Genomic DNA, 21,649 nt, shown 5'->3' on the forward strand with positions numbered 1-21,649 from the left:
TGTGCTTGGTGCTATTTTGCATCTTAAACAATTTTATTTGAAATAAATAATCTGTCGATCAATTTTATTTTATTTTTAACTGCTACTTAGAAATAAGATGTACTTACAGCTCCAATTATGTGAAAAAACGGCTGTTCACGATCAAACATCATCCATCAATACATTGTTTTATTATAAGAACAACGATTGTGATAAATAGATTGGCATATCTTAACGATTATGGCTGTAAACATATGTCTATCTTACGGTTATCATAATCGAATATATTGATAGGCGAAAATTATCATTATTTCTGGTTGTGGCAACAGCAACATTTTTTCTGTGCGTATACAAATATAAATTTTAATAATTAATTTAATACATTAGTGTAGTTTAAAGTTAAAAGTTTCTGAAAATTTCGATCACATTTGTTCTGCTAGTTTAACATCTATTCTACAAACATAATAATGAAACTTTCGTCAAATATTGCGTATAATTTTTTGAAAGATTATTCTATAAATTAAGTATAGAATATATAAAATAAGAAAATTGATATTTTCATATTTATCTAATATATATATATTGTATATATAACATTAAATTAATTTGTTTAATAATATTTAGTATTTATTTTACTAAATATTAATTTACCTAAATGTATGTTTTTTGACGTATATCTATTGTTAAATATAATATTAATTAGTAATATACCTTACGTCCTTTACGAGATTTGATTTCTGTTTTTTTCTACATTGGTTTCTCGCGTTAAATCACTCTCTCATCACAACTGCTCAAGGGATTTCCGCGACGAATCCGTATAATAAGCATCAGGAAAGTCTGGAAAGGTCCGTGACGAAATCCTGTAATTTTGCTCAGAGGCGTGACCCCGTTGTGGGCGACGATGCAACGGGGTCGGTGCATTGCCATTGTTAGCGGCGCATCAAAATCAGATCGGATGAACACGTGCGAAATCCGGAGGACGACGTTTACGTGGCTCGCTCCGTTCATTCCAGTGAATTCGGCTGGAATCACCCCATTTTCGTAATGCACGGTGTAATGTATGGTGCTGCGGATCCGAATAGAATTTCAGAAAAATTTAGCAGATTGCTCCTCAAGCAATATACAATATTGCAATATCAATTTTGACATATTTGTAATTTTTTAATATTTACATTAGGTATAATTAAATATTGTGATCTATTATAAATATAATAGTTGAAATTAATAAGATGAAGATGAATTGTATAAGTAAGAAATTAATAATTTATTTTTTTTGCGAAATAAACTTCAAAGAAAACGAACAATAATGATATATAACATGATTGATATATAACAATAACAAAATTTTAATAAGCGATGTATAATATAATTAGAACTAGAAAGCAATAATATAATAAGTAAATAGTAGCTCTCCGTTAAACTTCAATTCTGAAAAGATTTTGTAATAAATATTTAAGGCGTTTTTTTTTGTAAAAATTAAAATGAAAATATGGGAACAAGAAATAATGAAGAAAAAATGAAGAATTTGTTAATTTTAATTTAAAAAAATAATGTACAGATTTTAATAATGTCGACTTTTAACTTGTAAGTTTTAAAAATTTTTAGAAATTAATTTCTCTTATGAATTCTTTCCAAACAGAATGCTCAAGTAAAATTTAATTTCACATTTGATTTCATACGTATCGTATCGGTTGCTCCAGAAAATGACGGCAGAAAGAGCTGGAGCTTACCGGCGCCGACGCTCAAAACATCGATCCGGGGCGTCAGCTTGCAGTTATGTATATAGTTCATATTACAGCAGAGGGTTGTATTAAACATCCACGTCGTTTTCTACTTGCGCCTACAATTCTAACGCATATCAACGTTATCAAATACATACGTTTATCAAATACTTTGAGCGATATTACGCTCATGCAGGACATCTTCTCTTCAAACTTGTCGTAATTTGTTATACGATTTTGTCGCGATATAAGGAAGAACAGGCCTAGGTAATTACAAAATCGGTATTGTTGCGAAATATTGAGTCAACATTTTTAACACACAGATATATATAAATATAAGTAACTTTAAAATATAGAAATGTAAATATATAATAAAAAATATAACAGATTAATTTTCTCAGATTTTTAGAAGAAATCGATTAAAATGGTGTTAAATTCTATATACTCTCTAAATTCTTTGGAGTGGAATCTCACTTTAAAGAGTGAAAATTCTGCCACTCTTGAAAAATGGTGGCAGAATTTTTGAACTTCAAGAGTGAGATTTCACTCTTTAGAATAAGATTTTACAAAGAATTTACAGAGTAAATTTCAATAGCTTCAGAGTATTTTTTTTTATTAAAAAGAGAGTTAATGTTTGCACACTATAGGAAACAGTGCGAGTTTTGCTTATGCTAATCCAGAGATATTCATACTTCTTTTCTAAATTCTTGGAAGTGGAATTTCACTGTAAATTGTAAATAAATTAAGTCTTGAAAAAGAGTGGCTCACTTTTCAATCATTAAGAGTGAGAGATTTTATTCTATAGAGATTCATTCCAAAAGTTTTAGAGAGTCTATAGGTATATAACAAATGCCATCTAAGCATCTAATCGACATTTATGTATTTTGAAATATGTAAACTGCTTAATATATTCTTAATGCATATTCTATTATTTTTACAGCATAAACAAAATAATTTTACAAAAAGATAAATCTCGACTATCTAAGCGATAAATATATCTCTAAACGAAAATTGGAAAACGATTTGTCGGCGTCGCGCTATTGCGAGGCGAGAATATAGAGAAATTTCGGGGATGAAAAAATGTGGTGGAGGGATAAATCATACGCCACTCGCGCGACGTAATTAGAGCGTTTCTGGGACACGGAAATGTCGCGAAGCGAGGGGATGCGCCGGGGAATAACTAATAACTTGATACAACCCCCCTCCTCCTCCCTTCGTCGAAGTCACCTCGGGGGAGCATAAACACGAGATCCGATTTGACACGCGGAAACGCGCGATGTTTATACGCGCTCGTTGTAAGGGTCGGTCTCTCGCTCTCTTAGCCACGTCAAGTGACACGGCTAATATCTATTTAATTGATTCAGGGATGGAGCGCACCCCTCAAACTGCTCTCGCAAACAATATGTTGGCTGTCCCTCGAAAGGACAGAAAAGGCAGGCGCGCACGTGTCCGTTGAAATCGCAAATTGACTCTGCCATCGATTTGACGCGAAGCTAATTATAGACAGGAAGGATTATCGAAAACAATCGCCATAAAATCACTGATGAAACGGCTGCCGAGTTGTCCCTGTAATGTTACTTTTATGCAAAAATATAAAATAGAATTTGGCAGGCTTTCTTTGGAAACCATTCTCACGCTGTTTAAGGGTATATCAGCCGTTATTATTCTTTATTATTATACAAAATTGAAATTTTTGAAGTTAAAATATTATAATAAAAATAATAAAAATGTAATAAATAAACTATAAAAATATATTTAAATAAATATAAGATATTATTCATATAAATTGTTTTGTATTTATATTCATTTTCAAATAAAAAATATAAATATTAATAAATTCCCAATTTTGAACTTTTTGCAAGAAATATACGGCTGATACATCCTCAACTGTTAACTTAAGAATATTAGGAAAAATAAAATCTCAACGAACAGGTTACGTTTCAGATTGTTTTATTCAAACATTTGTAACATAGATATATATGTACGTACATATATTTTGATTTATGAGCACGCTGTTTACTATTTTACAAGTACAGTTAATCTGCGATTACTACGTATTTTCTGTACTGGGTACTTATTACGGAGGAATTAAGTCCGACCGCAATTATTTCATTTTCCCTAGAAAACAATAGAAATCTAGGGAATAATCGAATAATTCCGATCGGAATCCATTTCGAATAATTCCGTAATACGTACCCTTCGCAATACCAGAAGTCGCAAGACAAGTGTCCACAGTCAGGATATTTCTTCGTGCAACTTCAAGCGTAATTATATCACCTTAATCAGGATATTTTCTTTGGCTCGGATAAAAACCTTCTCTCTAGTACTTATTACTATACTGAAAAAAAATATAAAAAACGTAATATCTTCAATTACACATGCAGTCGCACGAAATAAGATATCTAATAGATATCTTCGTTGTCATTTTCAACATCGTTAGCTGGCGCATACATACATTTTCAGTCTCGTACATTCGGTAACTTCAAGAAAATATGACTATTAAAAACTATTGTAATATATATATTTTAAAGAGCAGAACAAAATCCAGTAAATATACATTTTTACATTTCTTTCTAAAATGCCTCTTTTGTAATCATATGTACTTTTTTCTCCACATGTCTCTTTTCCTATTCAGTCACCCTTATATTTAATTGAAGCACACGTAATGGCTATGTTTATCTACATAGTGTTTGTACATCTGCAATAATCTCTTTAGGAAAGAGGTAATCTTCTATGTGTATAATTACGAGTCACAGTCAACAGCGATGATCCTAGACAGTATTGCTTGCTGCGTAAAACCTTATTTAAGAATCTCAAAAAATTAAAAACGATCGAAAAAGTATCATCAAATCTACTCCCTTGATTAAAAATTTTTAATTCTTTTTAAAACTAATTCTACAAATGATGTAAATATGTTGAATTAAAATTAAAACACGCAGATAGTGATATGTAAGTAAAAGGATTAATTTTTCTTTCTCACTATTATCAGTTCAATAATTCATTGATCTTTTTATAAAAGACCCATTCTAAGCTAAATGTTTGCTACATCATTTAAATTATTATAATTTTATTCTATCTGTATTGATAAAATATATTATTTTTAAGTCACGAAGCGATTTAGAAACATTGATCGCTTTCTAGAGATATTTCTCGAGCTGAAATAAGAATATATCGTCTTTGATTTAATCTCATTTATATAATGCTATAAAGATTGGAAGGAGATGGGGTTTAAAAGTTTCGCTATTATAACTCTTTCTAAATGATCTGGTCCTGATCGTATACTTTTATCAGCCTTGATGAATAATGCTAAAACATCAAAATGACTGACTGTTCAGCCCTGTTTAATTAATACTTGTTGATTTTAATACTTTTGAGTTTCTAGGAAACTATCCTCTTCAAAACTCTAGTAGTGTAAAACGCTACGTTGTAAGAATAGATCTAATATCACGAGGATGTCGAAAAAAATATCAAATAAGTAAATTAATTTGCAATTGATATCTATTTTTTTTCCTCCTCTTTGACATCGAAACCCACAGTGATGTTAGAGCTATCCGTGAGACTGCCGGCTACAGTGAGTATAGGTTCCTCCTGTTGGCTCGTTCTCGAAGAATGTGCCAGATCTGTGCTTAATTTCCAATTTTCCAGATCCACATCCGACATCGTCGAGAACGAGCTTTGCCTCGAGTAACTGAAAGGCGTATCAGATTTCGGTGCAACCGGCTTCGGTGTCGTGACGCTCTGCGAACGAGAAAAGTTTTTTCGCTTTTGAGAATTGATGTGCGAGCCGCCGCATTTTTTGGAATCCTTCTTTGCCTTCTCCGCGATGGATTTACCCGTGCTTGAAATGTCAGATTTCTGAGAGGTAGAGAGTTTTACTTTATCGGAAATACCGGCGTTGTCAGTGTCCTTAATTCGGACATCGCCGTGCGATATATCCGTGCTTTCCACCAGGAAACTACAGTAAACAAATAACACCGCGATAAATATCGATATATCCTTTCATGTATATATGTATTATATGTATTCGTGTTAAATCGATTTTATTTGCCTACCGTCCGATCTTCTTGTAGCTACCGCTTAATTTCGTAGGGTTAATGTCATCCCTCTGCTCGAATATCGATTTAACGTCTTGTTTCTTTTGCTCCTCGGTCTGTTTTAAAGTTAACGTGTGGTCCTCGTCTTCATCGATATTATCGGAAGGAAGATCATCGTCACAGATGAGCTTTGTCTGCGCGCCGCTGGCACCTGATTGTATCGTTTGCGGTATTTGCGTTATTTTACGTATCTGACCGTCCTCGTTGCTGTAATAATCCGTATATGAGACGCTGCCGCGACTTTCTCGATTCTCTTGATCGAGACGAATACAAAATTCGTTAAAGTCTACGTCCAGACAGGAGGTCGGGGAGAATTTCGGCGCAATAAAGAGTTGAGCACTGTGAAGGGAGAGGTGTTATTTCTAATACTACTAACACTCAACGCACAACGTAGTAAGATATTAGAGAGATATATAAAATCTAAATTAACCAACAAAGATACAATCACAAAATGATATATTTAGTAAATTTAGGACTACAGAATGCAAGTAACTAAATTAGTAGTTAATTAATCACATAAATTCAACATAAAAGGAGAAAACGTACAAAATTAGAAATAGATCAAATTCATAAAATGTATCTCAAGACACATGTAAGACTCACCTTTCGTTGCTGATTAAGCTTATAGACATACTACATTCGCCTGTCGATGTTGGCGCAGGTGACGATGGTTCGGAGGATAGAAAAGACTGTGGCTCACTACTCCAGCCTGTGCCTGTATGAAACATAAAAGATTATTAAAATAAAATTTATATTACTGCCACAGTTTTAGATAGGATAGATACACACTGTTCGGGCTGGTAGGTGATGGTAGATTCCTAGTGTCACACGTTTCTGCTTCACTAAGGGGTTTATATTGTATCGGTGTCGGCATAATGTACCTATAAAATGGTGATTATATATTGGAGATTAATAGTAACTCGCATACTAGAATTTTTAGTAATTAAATTATAAAACAATATATGTATATACAAATACTAAATAATTATTCAAACAAAAAAAGATGTAATAGAATATAACACATTTGTCGGAATAAGTTTAGGAGCATTCTTCTCTCTCGAAATTTAATTGGCACAGAGGAAAGAACTAAATACTCACGGGCATGTTTTATGTAATTTCTTACGGTACCTGACGGCTTCCGTGTCGGAAGAGTGATACTCGCGACTAATCCCGGTATGGACGAGGGGTGGATTGAGTGACTCGTGCGTCGATCCGGCCGGCGACGACTTAGGCGGTGATGAGGCCGGGGTTCTATATAACGGCGCCGTGGTCATCATCTCGAGGAAGCAATCTAGTTGGCGTAGCGATAACGCGTTGTGTAGAGTTTCCAAGGGTCTAATGGGGGGCACCCCGCCGAAGCCTTCTATCGCTACAGAATAAATGCCAATTAAGAATCATTTTTTTCAATATTTTAATTTATTCTCTCCTATCCGGATTTTTTATTTTATTAAATAAATTAATAAAATATCGATATTTTAAAACTTTCTACTATTATATATCTAAATTTCATCAGATATATAATTATTCGAATTGGAGGATAAACTGTTCGGGTGAGATTTAATGCATTTCAATGCATTTTATGTTATTTGTTACGAAAGTTTGACTAAATCCGAGAAATTATCTTGGTAATTTTATATTAAGCATAAAATTACTGGGCGTTAGTTATTTATATTATTATATATTAATTAAATATATAATAATCTAGAGATGCTACCGGCAACCGCGGACGCATGAGGTGGTACCATGTCCTTCAGGTTCGGCGCACTCGAGGAACCGCTTATTACGGCAGTACTGAAGAGACTGTTGGCCGAGCCGGTGAGCTTCTTGCTGACATTGTAGCCCAGCAGCTTGAAATAACTCATCTGTCCGGAGATACTGTGTCGGTGGCGCCTTGCTGTGCAGGTAGGATCAGGTTGAATGATCCGCGATCGTGTGTCTAAGGGTGGAGAAGAGGAATGAGGCCTGGATACGGGATGTTTGGACGGACGAGGGACTCAGACGCTGATAGATACTCCGGACATTGATGATGATTAGTCTCGTGGATCGATGGTAGTGATAATGGTGAATATTTGTTATATGTATATAATTGGCATGTCTTTATTAAAAGCCGGCAGAGATCGACTGTGAGGGCTTAAATTCTATCACGACATACTCGTGCTCGTGCTCGTGCTCGTGCCCGTGCTTGAGTTTGTGCTCGCGTCTCAAGGTGAGAGGAGGAACATTAATAATCAGAAAGAGACGACAGAGCGATAACGAGCAAAGCAAATCGGTGAGCATAGGACTATTCCCACAATAATTAATTATTATATTAATCAACACGATTGATTCTCTTCTTTCTGAAAATAAATTTAGAAAGAAATAGAAGATCAGGACTCGAATCGAATCTCGATTAGTGGGAATAATCCAAATTAGGAAACAAAAACTGGCGTTGGTCTTCCTTCGGAAAAGAATATCAAGCTAATTGAACAAATTAGCAAAATATAACGGATAAAGAATAAAACTCTGCGAATGCCCAACTAATTTGCTGTACTATTTATGTTGCAGTAAATAGTTTCTTGACTATCTCCCTTTCTTTTATAAATCTGCTCTCCTTTAGTTCGTTAAATAATTTCTTTGTCAGACAACATAATTTCGTCAAATCTAGAATAAAAGAATGCAACAATTCACGTAGGCAATTTCGTATCTATTGATCTCGTGAATCGAGGTTTCCAGTATCTAATATTGAGGTCGCAGAAACTCCAGAGTAGCACATGGAAAATAAATAATTCAGTCATGTCCAACCTGCGTGTCGATGCCAATAAGAGTCCGTAAGAGAAATTATCAACGAAAGGATAAAACGAAATTTATTAGAACGTTATTTAGTGATCCAAGAATGATGTTAATCCCGACTATCACCAGATAATAATGTACGTTATATTTACTTCTTCATATTACTAACTCTTAAACCTTTTCGCTATTTACGGCATATCCAACTTTCTTGTTCCAGTACTTTTCCATTACTCTCATTAATAAAGCAATGAAAAACACTTTTATTTCATACATATACTTTCTTAGTACCGTTATGCTTAATGTCTGGCGTTTCGATTAAAAAAGATTTTTTTCAAAGTTCATTTTTATGAAATTACAATCGAACTGGGTGGATATACTACTAGTGTATTGTTCCCGTAGTGTGATATTTGGGCAAACAAAATTCTCATTGACATTGATATAGGATTAGACCTGAATAAAACTGAGAGAAGTACTGAGAGAAATGTTTGATTAATTAAAATTCTAATTGAAAATGGACAAATTAGAATTGCCTGGTTAAATCTACTAAATTCTAATTATGACAACTGGAATTCTGATTGAGATCAAGAGATTGATATCATTTTCCAGTTTATCCATTTTCAACCAAACATTTTTCTCAGGTTTTTCCGCGCGCCACTCCGACTTCACGTGCGACGATCTTTCCATCAGTCCACGTGAAGTTTGTCGTTACCCTTGAACTCACCACAGAGTTCGACGGATGAGAGCAAGGTCACTTCGGAGCGCGATCGTTCGTATTTTCTGCCGCGACCACGGTACCCGGTGACAGTCCGCTCCGGCAGGTTGCTGACAGTCGCGAACGACGGATGGGGCAACGAGCAAGGGTTGGCGGATAGTTGTCTAGCGTTGCACGCATTGCGAAGCGAGCACGAAGAAGAGAAGCTCTCGTCCGGCGAAACCGGTAGCTCCGGCGAGCTATACGATTGCAGCAGCGTCGCCGGCTTCCACGTGCGTTCCTTGTCGCGAGATTCCTCCGGAGTTGGCCCCGCGGCTGATAGCGAGTTGCGTTGCGTAGCGGTGCGGTGCGTGAAGAGAATGCGAAATGCGCAGGCAAAATAGATCCAGATGTGATAGCGTGATCAGAAAGGGACGGCAGGGTACGGTGCAGCATTCGAAATGACGGTATAGTGAGAGGAAGAGGAAAGAAAAGAAAACAAAAGAGAGAAAGAGTCGATTAAAAAACCCATTTGCTAAAGAACCGGAAGGGACGAATCTTTGGATCACTGCTCTCGCGATAAACAAAAACAAGAAAAATGATTACCGTAATACTCGTATCAGACTAGAGATTGAATTTCACCAATCAGAAAAAATAAAACTAATATCAAGGTTAGTGAACTTTGCTTTGATTAATAAAATTCAATCTCAATGTCTAATCTGGTACAGACATAAAGGACGTTGTCACTTTATTATACACCTTGCGACATGCTTTGCTTTACGTATTATGGTACGTTACAGAGATTATGAATAATTCAAAAATTATATATAAAGAATAAAACAATCTCTGTAACAAATATAAGAATCAGCGTAAAAATCTTAAAATCTGTTATAGTTATTACATCTATATTTTCACAGTACATATGTAGTACAATATAAATAAATATTATACTACTATATGTATGAAATATATAAATATTGTATATAGAAAATAATTTTTGAATAATCTCGTGTCATTAAACGAACAATATACTTTATCGCTTGAAAAGATTACAAATATTACATTTTAATTGCTTCGGCGTTTAAAGATTCGTCAAGGAAGAAATAAAGTAAATTAAGGATAGAGTATACCTTCCACACCCTCTGCGTATAGTTTAGCGAGTATGCCGGATTCACGAGTACGCACACCATACAACAACTGTGGCACACGATAGCCATGCAACCAGTAAGCCAACCAAACCACACGACTTTTTACATATATAGACAGCCTCGTAACATCGAAGTTTGTTAGAATGCCGAAGCTTGAACGGCATTAGTATACAATCGTGATGATATAGTGAAAAGATATGATGCTTTTCTTGGTCCGAGTCCCTTTTTCCTTTTGACTGATCGTTATGAATTATACATGAATGAAGAAGAGGAACGAGGTGACGACGTTATATGTTTTGTGAGCTACTTATTCAAAGGTAACATTCGACGATCAATGAAAATGGTGGCGGTGTAAGATGAACACGAACATGACGAATCGACATGAAACGCAAATACAAAAAAAGAAGCTGTGAATATTCGATAAGCATCAACAAGTATTGTTTGAGAAAATCGATGATATGAAATTCGATGACACTTTGGATGAACTTATACGATGAACGTATGACAAATGCGCTTAGAGCTCCAAGAAGGAAGATTCGATGGTAATGAAGATGTGCGAGTTTCGTGGACATGATGATCTTAGGATCGAGGATTCGGGTGGGCAGCTAAATGAACCACACTACAGTGCGTGTGTGGTTCAGACAGTCGCCGATACTTGATTAGTTGGCTTCCACGCGCACAACTATCGCTGAGCAAAGAGTTATTTCAACTGGAATCACCACTTCCTACCCTGGCATTGGCAAAATACACATCTCTCGGCTGTACTATATGAAACAAGATACATTAAACTTTTCCGGATAGATCGCCCTACCCGGATAGATCAACCAGACTGTGTTTCGCACTTCGTCCGGTGTTCCAGAGATCTAGTCATTAAAAGAAAAGAAAAAATGATACCGATCCTTTTTTCTGGTCTATACAGTACGTGCGATTTGTAGAACTGATTAAAGGAAAATAACGAAATCAACAAATGCAGATTACAACTCGTCGCAACATATCGTGAAAAATTAACTCGGACAAAATATGCAAGATTAATTTACTGAGGAAGGGATGAGACTATACTAGAGATACGAGACTATAGCTACGAGGTTATAAGGTGTAGAATGTGAGAGTTGGCAGTTACTTTAATCAACACTTTATAATACCGACGATGTGCATAAGCGCATTCTGGGTACTGATATATCGGTCCAACAACTATGCACATTAATTGCAACGAAAATAAAAATCCGCCGAATTATCTACTTTATATGAGAATCAGAGTTATGCTATACATTCGATATGAAATTTTATTAGCATAATTACGCAATATATCGATTGATGGAATTATTTCATTGCAACATATGCATATGAGTGTTTTCTACGGGTAAAAAAAATGTACATGTGGATAGGACGGATCTACTTGATTATGGAAAAAAATAAGGATACGTAAAATATCATCCGAAAGTTTACGTGTACATTATCTCAAAAAATTATTTTATAAAAAAAATTAATAACCGGTAAAAACGTACCTTCTTTGTTGACCGCGTCCAAGCTCTGATACTGCAGCTTGTCCGCAGCTACAAAAAGAGAACAGTAGAACACAGAAGGGAGCATTGTGGTGACGTTCCACCATCAATTCAATTGCCAGTAATTAACTTCTAAAAGCTCTAATATCTCGATGTCTTTAACGTTAACATAACACATACATAATATATATTAAACGTCATTATATGTTTGCGCGCAATTGTATTTTTGCATTCTTCGAAGAGCAAACAAAGACCTTTACATCATATTATCGTTATTATATCGCACGACTCATTTATCTACATGCGACACATTTTGTAAAAATGAAATCTCTGCTCTTATTTAGATAACAAGAAACATCTATAAATTTAACAATATAACTTCAGCTCAAAATTTAGAGACAAGTAATACTAATCTTTTATAAATATCATAAATATTTTTAATTACATATTGTAAAAATTATATAAATTAATAATCGAACCATTGATTCATTAAATTAAAACGTTGAATACCAAACATTGTTTAAACTTTGATATATTTTTCATTAATCACTACTTATACAAGGGAAATAGGATTTATCGTGACAAAATATAATTTCACGGAATCTATTATATAATTTGGGAGAAAGGATATATACGGCATTCATACGTAGCATATTATAAATGTCGATAACTGCCATTAAGGTGGTGTATAAATATATAAAGAAGACCAATAATTAATAATTATATAATCATGCACAAACCATTAAATGTGTTAAGGATATACGTCTTACGTACACATTCCATATCCATGTGTATGTACGCATATGCACGCACATATATGTACAGCAAGTATAAATCAACCGTTAATATTACATTTCGGCCAAATGTCACTCGTTTAGCAGCGACATCCTTCACACTTACTTCACTAAATCTGCTCACCGATATGGATAACTTGCACATTAAGGCGCACTTACCTTTCTCAGGCTTCTCTTGCCGTTGATGATCATAGCTTCGCGCGCGTGGTTCCACGATGTTCCCTGCTTCCTTGCTTCGGCGTTGTCGCTGACTTGCCGCCAATTGGCTACCAAGTCTAGCAGCTTCGTGTCCGGCCACGGTTCTAGCACTGTACGTACAGTAACATTGGATGAAATCTTTATTCTTCACATATTATTTTATTAGAATAATAAATTTGTATAGAAAAATACTCAATGTAAATTGCATATAATAGCAGACCTGATTGGAATCGGTGCCGAGCTCTGCAAAAATCCACTATCATACGGTTCGTCCATCATATTCGGATCTAGATCCATCATGTCGATCCCACGACTGGTCGTTGGACTGTCTAGCATAGAATCCATAGTGTCTGTTTCTATTAATGGTGGAGGCGTATCCTGAAAGTAAATTTTTTGTCGTATAACTATTTAAATGGTTGAGAACAAAATAACACTTGCCAAAAATTAATAAATAAACTGTACTTACAGTTTGCGCGGTAGGATTTATCAAATCGTCTTCGATAATGCCCAATTCCACATCTTCCTCCTCTATCCTGGTGCTACATTGTGAACTAGTATCCTGACCAGAACCACCACTCTCCCCCTTAAAAAAAAAAAGACAATATTCATTAATTTGTATTGAAGTAGCGTATTATACAGATAATTTAAAATCTTACCACATTGTGACTGCTCTCATTACGCGAGTGTGGTCTGAATCCAGGACCAGGCGGCAGATTCTTCTGCACGCAACAGTTAACGCCAGGACTGAAGTGCAATTCGACATGAAAACGTTCCTCACTGCATGGATCTTTAGTTGGATCCTCGTACAACATGACAACAATTTGCGACATATAATTCAACTCGGAGACCATGCTGACGTATTCCATCGCGCGCCGCCACTGTTCGTCTTTCACCACCTGCGCGAATCGATGAATAAGAAATTAGAAAACGAAACAGGAAATTATTTCTTCTAATTATAATATGGACATGTCACTTACATCGAGTAAACCACCATAACGCAACACGGTTAGCAAGGAATGTACATGACTCTCACTTGTGAAATACAGTCTCGTACGTACATGGCGTCCTGGACTCGAGACACCATGGGAATATCTATAGATCATTAATAATAATAACTGTATAGTTAGTTACTAAAAAAATCTCAAACTGTTAGAGAAGAAAATTCTACAAAAACAAGACTCAATTGTTATACCTAGGATTAAGTCTATTTACAGTCTCCTCAGATTCTTCGATATTTCGTTGTAGATCAGCCCGTATTTTTTTCAACAAAGGCGTGCATATACCTTGACCAATAGTCATTTTCTCTTGTACCGTTAAACCATATTCCTGCGCATTAATATATAATAAAATTTACAGTTAGAAAAATAAAATATTGATAGAATTAACGGCGAAAATAAATTATACCTGAGGGATTACTATATCCGCTAAAGATTTAGCATACGTATACAATTCTTCCGCATGTTCGAATTGCAATGTATGATTATTATGTTGCAGATCGTATTTTATACAATCGTAAATATCGGGAATTTTAGATATGTCAAAACGTTTGTTTTTCGTACAAAAATCCTTTTCTATCTTTCCCCAGCGACGTCCCATTAGTTCCCACGTTTCACCGTGATAGAGTATTGTGTCCTTTGTCTTCGGATCTTCCTTTTTTATTCGCACGATATCTAAAAGTTTCTGGATAAGAGTATGAACGTGTTGGCAACATCGGACCGGGTTCTTGACAAAATCTAAAGCGGCATTGATGCTGAGCGCGTTTCCCGGATTGATCTGTTCTCGATCCTCCCGAGTAAAGTCTCTATCTTGTTGTAGCAGCTCGTGCAAGCGCGTTTTTACCCTATAAATATAAATATCGTATATTATGTGGAAAAAGTTACAATTCAGGAGTTTAGTAAAGATTTACTCACATATTCTGATATTTGCTACTATCGCAGTCGTTATCTAGAAGACCATTGGTATTCGCGCTTTTCACCATCTGCACTAAAATAGGCGTTAGCTCTCCCTCTAATGCAAGTAATCCTTTTGCAAAAGCCGCCGCAGTCATTTGAACGCGTCCCTCATCGCTAGCATAGATCTTTAAATCATGGCGAAACGTGGAGTGCAAGCGTAACAAACCCAATCCTTGTGCACCTGCGTATTCACCTACATTTAACAAGGGGGAATAGTATCAACACACTAACGGGATTTCTCCTGTTATCATAATCATAGAACACAACGACAACAATTTAGAGTACTCAAAAAAAAAAAAAAAAAAAAGTTGTCGAGATGACCTATGCTCTAGTATCGAGATCATCGTGATATGTAAAGATATATTATCGGGATTATATCATAAAAATATAATATCAGGATTAATTATATTATATTAATTAATGTTGTGACATAACACGGAAGGTATTGCAAGTTTTTCATGTCTCTAAATGTTTTAGAGTTACCTTAAAACTCCTCTGTTGGTATTTTAATAGAAAATTACGTTTCGAAGAACACATATTGTACAAATACGTGCATAACATTTTACATATAAAAAATTATATTTAACGTATTGTAGTGCCGTTAAAAACAAAACTAATGGAAACGTACATTAGCATAAAGAAAGCGTGTGGCGAGAGGTAAGTGTGGTGTACGCTAAAATCGCTAAACCATGCTATTCCCTAGTTGCCGATCACGGTTTGTTTCCGCTAAGTCGAGTGGCAACTCGAGAACTCGTTCAAATAAAAAGATACAAAGTGTGCAAGTGTACTCTTACTGTTAACGCTGTCGACCGTAACATCGCTATTTCTAAGAACAGCAATACAATCTACAGAGAACTATGGAATAAGCGTGGATCGTAAATAAAAGGTTACCGTGATTTGGTAACATCTCTGATTCTTCCTCTGAAATAACATTTGAGATAGATTATCCTATATGTGACTCTTGAAAGTGTAATATTACTACATCTCACTATTAACTACTAGTTAGATATGATTGCCAATGGTTGTTAGTGCCACAGTGATTGCTACACTGGCAATTACTCTCAATACTCTCGCACAAATTCGATATTACTCTCAAATAGCTTTTACATTTCTCATTCACAAGATATAGTGATACAAATCATGTGAGAATATGATTCAATATCAATACGCCAATCTTTTTAAACCGTTCAATAATTTTGCAACTTGTACAATATAGCATTCTCAAAGTACAAGAGACAATAATTCGTACCGAAAGCCTATAGACTTTCAGATTATACTTCATACATCACAGGTAAACCCAGATCAGGTTTAGCTAATAGAGGAAAATTATTATAGAAACGATTTTCGATACTGTGTAGAAACTTAAAAGCGAGCATGGCAAGCATATGAACATAAGATACGAACCACTAAGGTGTCTACCTTGACCACCGGGGTACATGCAGCGGAATATGCGTCCTAATTCTTCCGCTTGAATACGTCCAGCCGGCGTCAGTTCTCCGCCCCATTTTAATATCAAAACGAGAGACGGTTCCCCTAATCGATCTAAAAGAGAAAAAGTGAAGAGGTACGCGTATTTCTTCATATATATGATATATAATTTTCTATAAAATATATCTATTAAATATATTATACTAGGGCCCATAAGCGTTTTTATCGACAAATACGCGATTTTATTTCTAAAATTCTATAGTAGATGTAATTATTTGGCATTTGGATGTGAATTATTTGGCAAATATGTGTGCTAATATCGTATTCTGAATATGGGCTTATATGAATATAAATATATTCATTAAATTATATATCCTTAAAAATACATATCGTATGTATATTATATAAAATAGTGAAAAAACAAACGAAGCATACTAAGATCACTACCGTCGTCGGAGGAACTTCCCCGCGGCCGTCCTCGCGGTTGATACTTTAATTGGACTTTGCGATTTATGCCAGAGAAATGCCCGTACCTGCAATATAGAATTAATATTTTATTACAAAAATTTATCATTTATTACTCGATTGTGTAATATTAATAATAATCATGTACGTTTGATTAATTCATTAAAGTACTATATTGTTTTGTTTACTACTACATACATTTCTAAGACACTCTTAAGTTGCTCCAATTTCCCTTGTTTTTCTTCTAACTCGGGACCAGCCGCACGATGCTGTATTTCCGCTAGCAGACTACGCGCTGTATCGAGAATCTCTTGCAACTGTTTAGGGCGCTTTAGTTTAACATGACCGTGTTTATAGCCATCATACTTTGCAAATATCTCAAAAAATCTGTGACATAAATTTTAAATTATGATACTTTCGGATGAGAAAACGTGTAAGATCTTTTTTACTCACTTAGGATGACGCACTTCTACTTTCATCTTCTGTTTTGGGGTTCTATCACCATGTCTAATAACTGCCACAACACAGCGCAATTCCATCCTAGATAAATATCGAAGCAATTAATAATGATTGAGAAACATGCTTCAGTAATAAGAACATAATTGTGTATAGTTTAATTATCACTTGTGGTTAGACTAACATTTTGCCAAATGTGGTTGGCACGATAGGAGGATCGTCCAATTGAAAGGGAACACTCCATGGAATATGCAACGTGGGAGCCAACTCCCTAAGTATCATATTCCCCAAAATCTTGGCACAGTCATCGTAATACTTGTTCGAGTTCTTTACAAAACTAAATCCATTCACATCGCACACAAACGACTGGCCGTTTGCTCTGTAACCAAAATCATGTTGTATCAATTGTACTTACTTGACTTTTGGTCACTTATATAAATCGCGCGATACACACTTGCGTCAATATTTGTTTTTTGACTGAAGTTAGTGTCACAACAGAAATCAAAGCTATTGAATGTGATATGCGTTCTAAAATAACATTGATAACCACGTCGGTAATTATATTATGTTGACACGTAATGTACCATGTCTTAATGTTACACAAACAAACAAAATAGATTTTATATAAGAAACGCATCTTTTTAACGAATATTGCGACATATCACTGTTCATAAAAAGAATTATCGAAAAAGTAGACTTAATCTCTTATCATATTGGTTTTATTACATGAAAATGTACGATCACATACCTTAATAAATCGAAACCGCACACCGTTTGCTTGAAGGCCAAACATACTTTCCTACTAATTAATTTCTCAGCATTGTTCAATATCACCGGATAACGAATTTCTTTGCCCTCTGAATCTCTCTCAACTTTGCCGTCGAGAGCAGGGCTCTTCCTCGCTTCGGCATGAGCGTAATCAGGTCCCACAGTATAGACTTTAACGTCGGTGCCATCGGTAGGCATAAAATCTTCATAGATATAAGAACCACTCTTGCGAACGCGAGATTCTGGAGAATATACACTACTACGACTACCTATCTGTATAAACAAACATTATTCATACAATAAGTATTCATTTTTAATTTTTTTTCATGTAGAAAAATGCTGTTTGCTTTCTACATCTTGTACAAGGATTCATATACTAACTTCAGGAAAGATAATATAATAAATAATTCAAATAAAAGATAATATATTATATACCTTTCTAAATAATCTCTGACTTCCTCCTCCAGCAGAAGTAGGATAGTAAATATAGATATTATGATCTTCAGCTGATACTGGTTTTTCCACGAATGGTTTATTGAAAGTAATACCATTCACCTCCACGTGATCCTCTGACTCCACTAATTCGTGTTCTAAAATGCAGTTTATATTTTTTACATGTAAAGATTAACTTCCTAAAAACAAGTTTTGCATATTTGTTTACTTTAAAATTAAATTTAGGATAAATTTGGGGTTAATTCGGGATATACAGATTAGTTACTTAAAAACTGAAGATGAAAATGTATATAGCACTCTGAAATATAATATTATTTTTAATCGCCAGAGACGCTATATGTATTGATGAAGGACAGATATCTCTTTCCAGTAGATTCTTCACTAATAAAACAATTTTTAGCAAAACAATTTTTAGTAAAAAAATTGTTTTATGACAAGACAATGTCGTCCGTAGAGAGCTAAGCTATAAGTGACACACGTGAGTGTTTTAAATTCATTTGAGTACCGTACATCATGGCTATTTGATTTCAAAACCGGATCGCGAAGATTAAGTATTTACAATTTATTTATAAATAATGTATATAAATTTTGTAACTCACGTTTCGGATCTGGTGAATCTCTGTCGAGAACAGCATATCGTGGAATTTCGATACCTTCGCTTTCCAGTATAGCATAAACTCTTCTTCGGTCCTATAGCAATTTGTATTAATACGTAGAGGATATATGTAATAGAAAAACACATTAGTATTCTGAAATTAAAAGCTTTTATACCTGGATATCGTACTGCATCGGGAGATGATTGATGATGAACGGTTTACGTAAATTCGCATAATTTATAGCCTTATCAAGGGGGAAGCCTTTACTATGGAAACTTATTAAGCAATCGACTACAGGCCAATTTTCTACTGGTTCCTATAAACGAACAAACACAAAAGATATAAATTTGGTAGAAATACGGTATAATTCCACAACGTAAATATATATTACCTTTAATATCACTTCTTCTGGAAAGACGATAATTTTTATATATTCGAATTCTTCGAGCCTTGTCAAAATCTCTTTCATCGGTTTACTCTGCGACTTCTTTGCCATTGCACATATCCCAACCAGAACTTGTTTTCCCTCTCCTTCCACATCACTTCCGCCCATATAAGCATCATCTTGGTTGCCTTCTGATAATTCAGGCTAGAAAGCAAAATAAACAATAAGTAATAGAATAATACATCGCGTACGCAAATCATATCTAATGCAATACCAATAAACAGAAAAAAAAAAATTTTAATAAACACTTTAATAAAAAAATTAATACATATCTAATATATAAAATTAAATTCACTATCACACACTCATTTTTTCTTTTGAAAAATCAGTAATAGATCAAGTAGCAGAATATCACAGCCTGATACTTTTATATAGTTTCTAAAAATGAACGTGATTTCTAAACTCCGCTATATAACAAGCAATGATGAAGATTGTAAAATCTTCAAGCTAAATAGTGCTCACCCAGTATGCCTTTAGGCAGGATAGAAATCTAGGCTTGTCGTCAGCAGGACAATTTTCATCGCGAACTCTTGTAAGATTACTCATTATACTCTTTAGTTTGATCTTTTGATAAGTAAGTTATACGTCGATCACATATGTTATTGCCTACATAGAAAGGTAATACATATCAAGCAACAAAGCGTGAAATATGTAAATTTAAAAATAAAAATTCACGCTATTTAAAAAAATTCGTGATTCATTCAGTATGAAATTTTCATTCACCTACACGTTTATATTTTTACCTATTTTTGTTTATTTCACTTTACCATTATTCCACTACATGTACCATTATTTCACTACAATCCAGAATCAATGAGAAATGCAATATCAGTCATGCAGCAACAAGTAAAACCAAAGCACGAGCATTTGTTAATCACTGCAATGAAAGATTTAGAAAAAGAGGTGAGATATTAATGTGATAAAAGAAATAAGAAAAAGATTACAGCAAGCTAAAGAAATATAGTGAAATCTATCTTCATTTCCTATAATTTATAATAATTCGAATATATGAATATAAGAAGTTCTTGTAATAGCAAATTTCTATGTAATATGTATTGTATGTTAGTAATATCTGATAAGTTATCACAGAAAACTATATACCTACGTTCAATTGATAAATCTTTATTATTTGTGTTTGCTATTTCTATAGAGTTCTAATCTTTAAGCACATTCTTATTAGAGTATTACAATACATATTTCTTTAGTCATACACATTACACACGCGCGCTTTTACCTTGGAAATAAAATTCATTGTTATGTATCTTCAAAAATTAAATACTTCATAAATTCTGATGTCTTCTATTCTGGTAATAAGCAATGATTTAATTGATAATATCGATCACTTAAAGTATGATTATGGTTAACGTATCATGATAGAAAGATAAAGAAAAATTTATCACTGTCACTTGAACATTATCACTAAAACTTAGGACTCAAATATACTCTTGTGGCAGCATATTTATATACCTTCAAATGATATAAGAATGTAGCATTAAATTATCAATTAATTTAGGTTTTAATAATATGCATACTGTTTGCCTATATGAACTGCGTTCACACACTGTTAGAGTAACGAGTAGCGGAGTAGCAGATACCTTCTGAATGAAACTCGCAGGCAATTGCCATAATATTATCAAGCATAGTTAGAAGGAATTTATAATTCGATCAATATTAGCACTGCTCTAATTGATGGTAAATATTAATAAATGTACAATATTCCTAAGTGACAAATAGGATAACTGTTTGCATTACACATGCATCAATAGAAAATTTAAACTGCTATATCACGTGCATACCATTCGTGCTCGAATAATGTGTTTTATGATAAGATAAATTCCTGTCTGACCAAACATCATGGAAAAACACAGAATTTAGCCTATTCTTCTATTGATTGTATTTATACACTTCACTACATAGAAATATTTATTAATATTTATTGTAAATGCTTGCACTGATTGATTTAATTCTTTAAAAGCTGTTATTATGTAATAAGGGTATACCTCTTGACTATGTAGGTACTAGTAATTAACTGACAAAAGTTCCATCAACATTTACTTAGCAACTGTTTAAGTAACTGTTAGCATATTTTCGCTTGTAAAGGGCAAGTATATTGTAAAAGAATATAAAAGAATATGTATAATTTTTTAAATGCGTAAAAAATATTTACATATATTACATATTTCTAATATA

The 21,649-nt window shown here is 34.2% G+C and overlaps 1 protein-coding gene across 7 annotated transcripts in view; it reads right to left on the reverse strand.

Annotated features, from left to right (window-relative positions):
* Positions 1-4,836: 4,836 nt before the first annotated feature.
* The window catches only part of LOC108753501 (inositol hexakisphosphate and diphosphoinositol-pentakisphosphate kinase), an 18,478-nt gene continuing 1,665 nt past the window's right edge, over positions 4,837-21,649 (reverse strand). The window contains exons 5-31 of one of the 7 annotated variants that reach the window (XM_018495093.1): positions 19,406-19,603; positions 19,190-19,330; positions 19,018-19,108; positions 18,401-18,555; positions 17,946-18,238; positions 17,382-17,576; positions 17,195-17,281; positions 16,940-17,128; positions 16,712-16,809; positions 16,268-16,390; positions 15,740-15,769; positions 14,807-15,041; positions 14,301-14,736; positions 14,089-14,222; positions 13,874-13,988; positions 13,553-13,792; positions 13,363-13,479; positions 13,117-13,274; positions 12,858-13,006; positions 11,908-11,955; positions 9,285-9,590; positions 7,509-7,730; positions 6,893-7,163; positions 6,584-6,675; positions 6,398-6,509; positions 5,753-6,133; positions 4,837-5,655 (exon numbers count right to left, since the gene is read on the reverse strand). In XM_018495093.1, coding sequence (XP_018350595.1) covers positions 5,199-5,655; positions 5,753-6,133; positions 6,398-6,509; positions 6,584-6,675; positions 6,893-7,163; positions 7,509-7,730; positions 9,285-9,590; positions 11,908-11,955; positions 12,858-13,006; positions 13,117-13,274; positions 13,363-13,479; positions 13,553-13,792; positions 13,874-13,988; positions 14,089-14,222; positions 14,301-14,736; positions 14,807-15,041; positions 15,740-15,769; positions 16,268-16,390; positions 16,712-16,809; positions 16,940-17,128; positions 17,195-17,281; positions 17,382-17,576; positions 17,946-18,238; positions 18,401-18,555; positions 19,018-19,108; positions 19,190-19,330; positions 19,406-19,603 — 5,073 coding nt within the window. In that variant the 3' untranslated portion in view covers positions 4,837-5,198. The remainder of the gene's footprint in view (positions 5,656-5,752; positions 6,134-6,397; positions 6,510-6,583; positions 6,676-6,892; positions 7,164-7,508; positions 7,731-9,284; positions 9,591-11,907; positions 11,956-12,857; positions 13,007-13,116; positions 13,275-13,362; positions 13,480-13,552; positions 13,793-13,873; positions 13,989-14,088; positions 14,223-14,300; positions 14,737-14,806; positions 15,042-15,739; positions 15,770-16,267; positions 16,391-16,711; positions 16,810-16,939; positions 17,129-17,194; positions 17,282-17,381; positions 17,577-17,945; positions 18,239-18,400; positions 18,556-19,017; positions 19,109-19,189; positions 19,331-19,405; positions 19,604-21,649) is intronic. The other 6 variants (XM_018495094.1, XM_018495096.1, XM_018495098.1 and 3 more) reach the window with 6 other exon arrangements.

Source organism: Trachymyrmex septentrionalis, unplaced genomic scaffold (genome assembly GCF_001594115.1).
Source record: "Trachymyrmex septentrionalis isolate Tsep2-gDNA-1 unplaced genomic scaffold, Tsep1.0 scaffold7, whole genome shotgun sequence".
NCBI lineage: Eukaryota > Metazoa > Arthropoda > Insecta > Hymenoptera > Formicidae > Trachymyrmex > Trachymyrmex septentrionalis.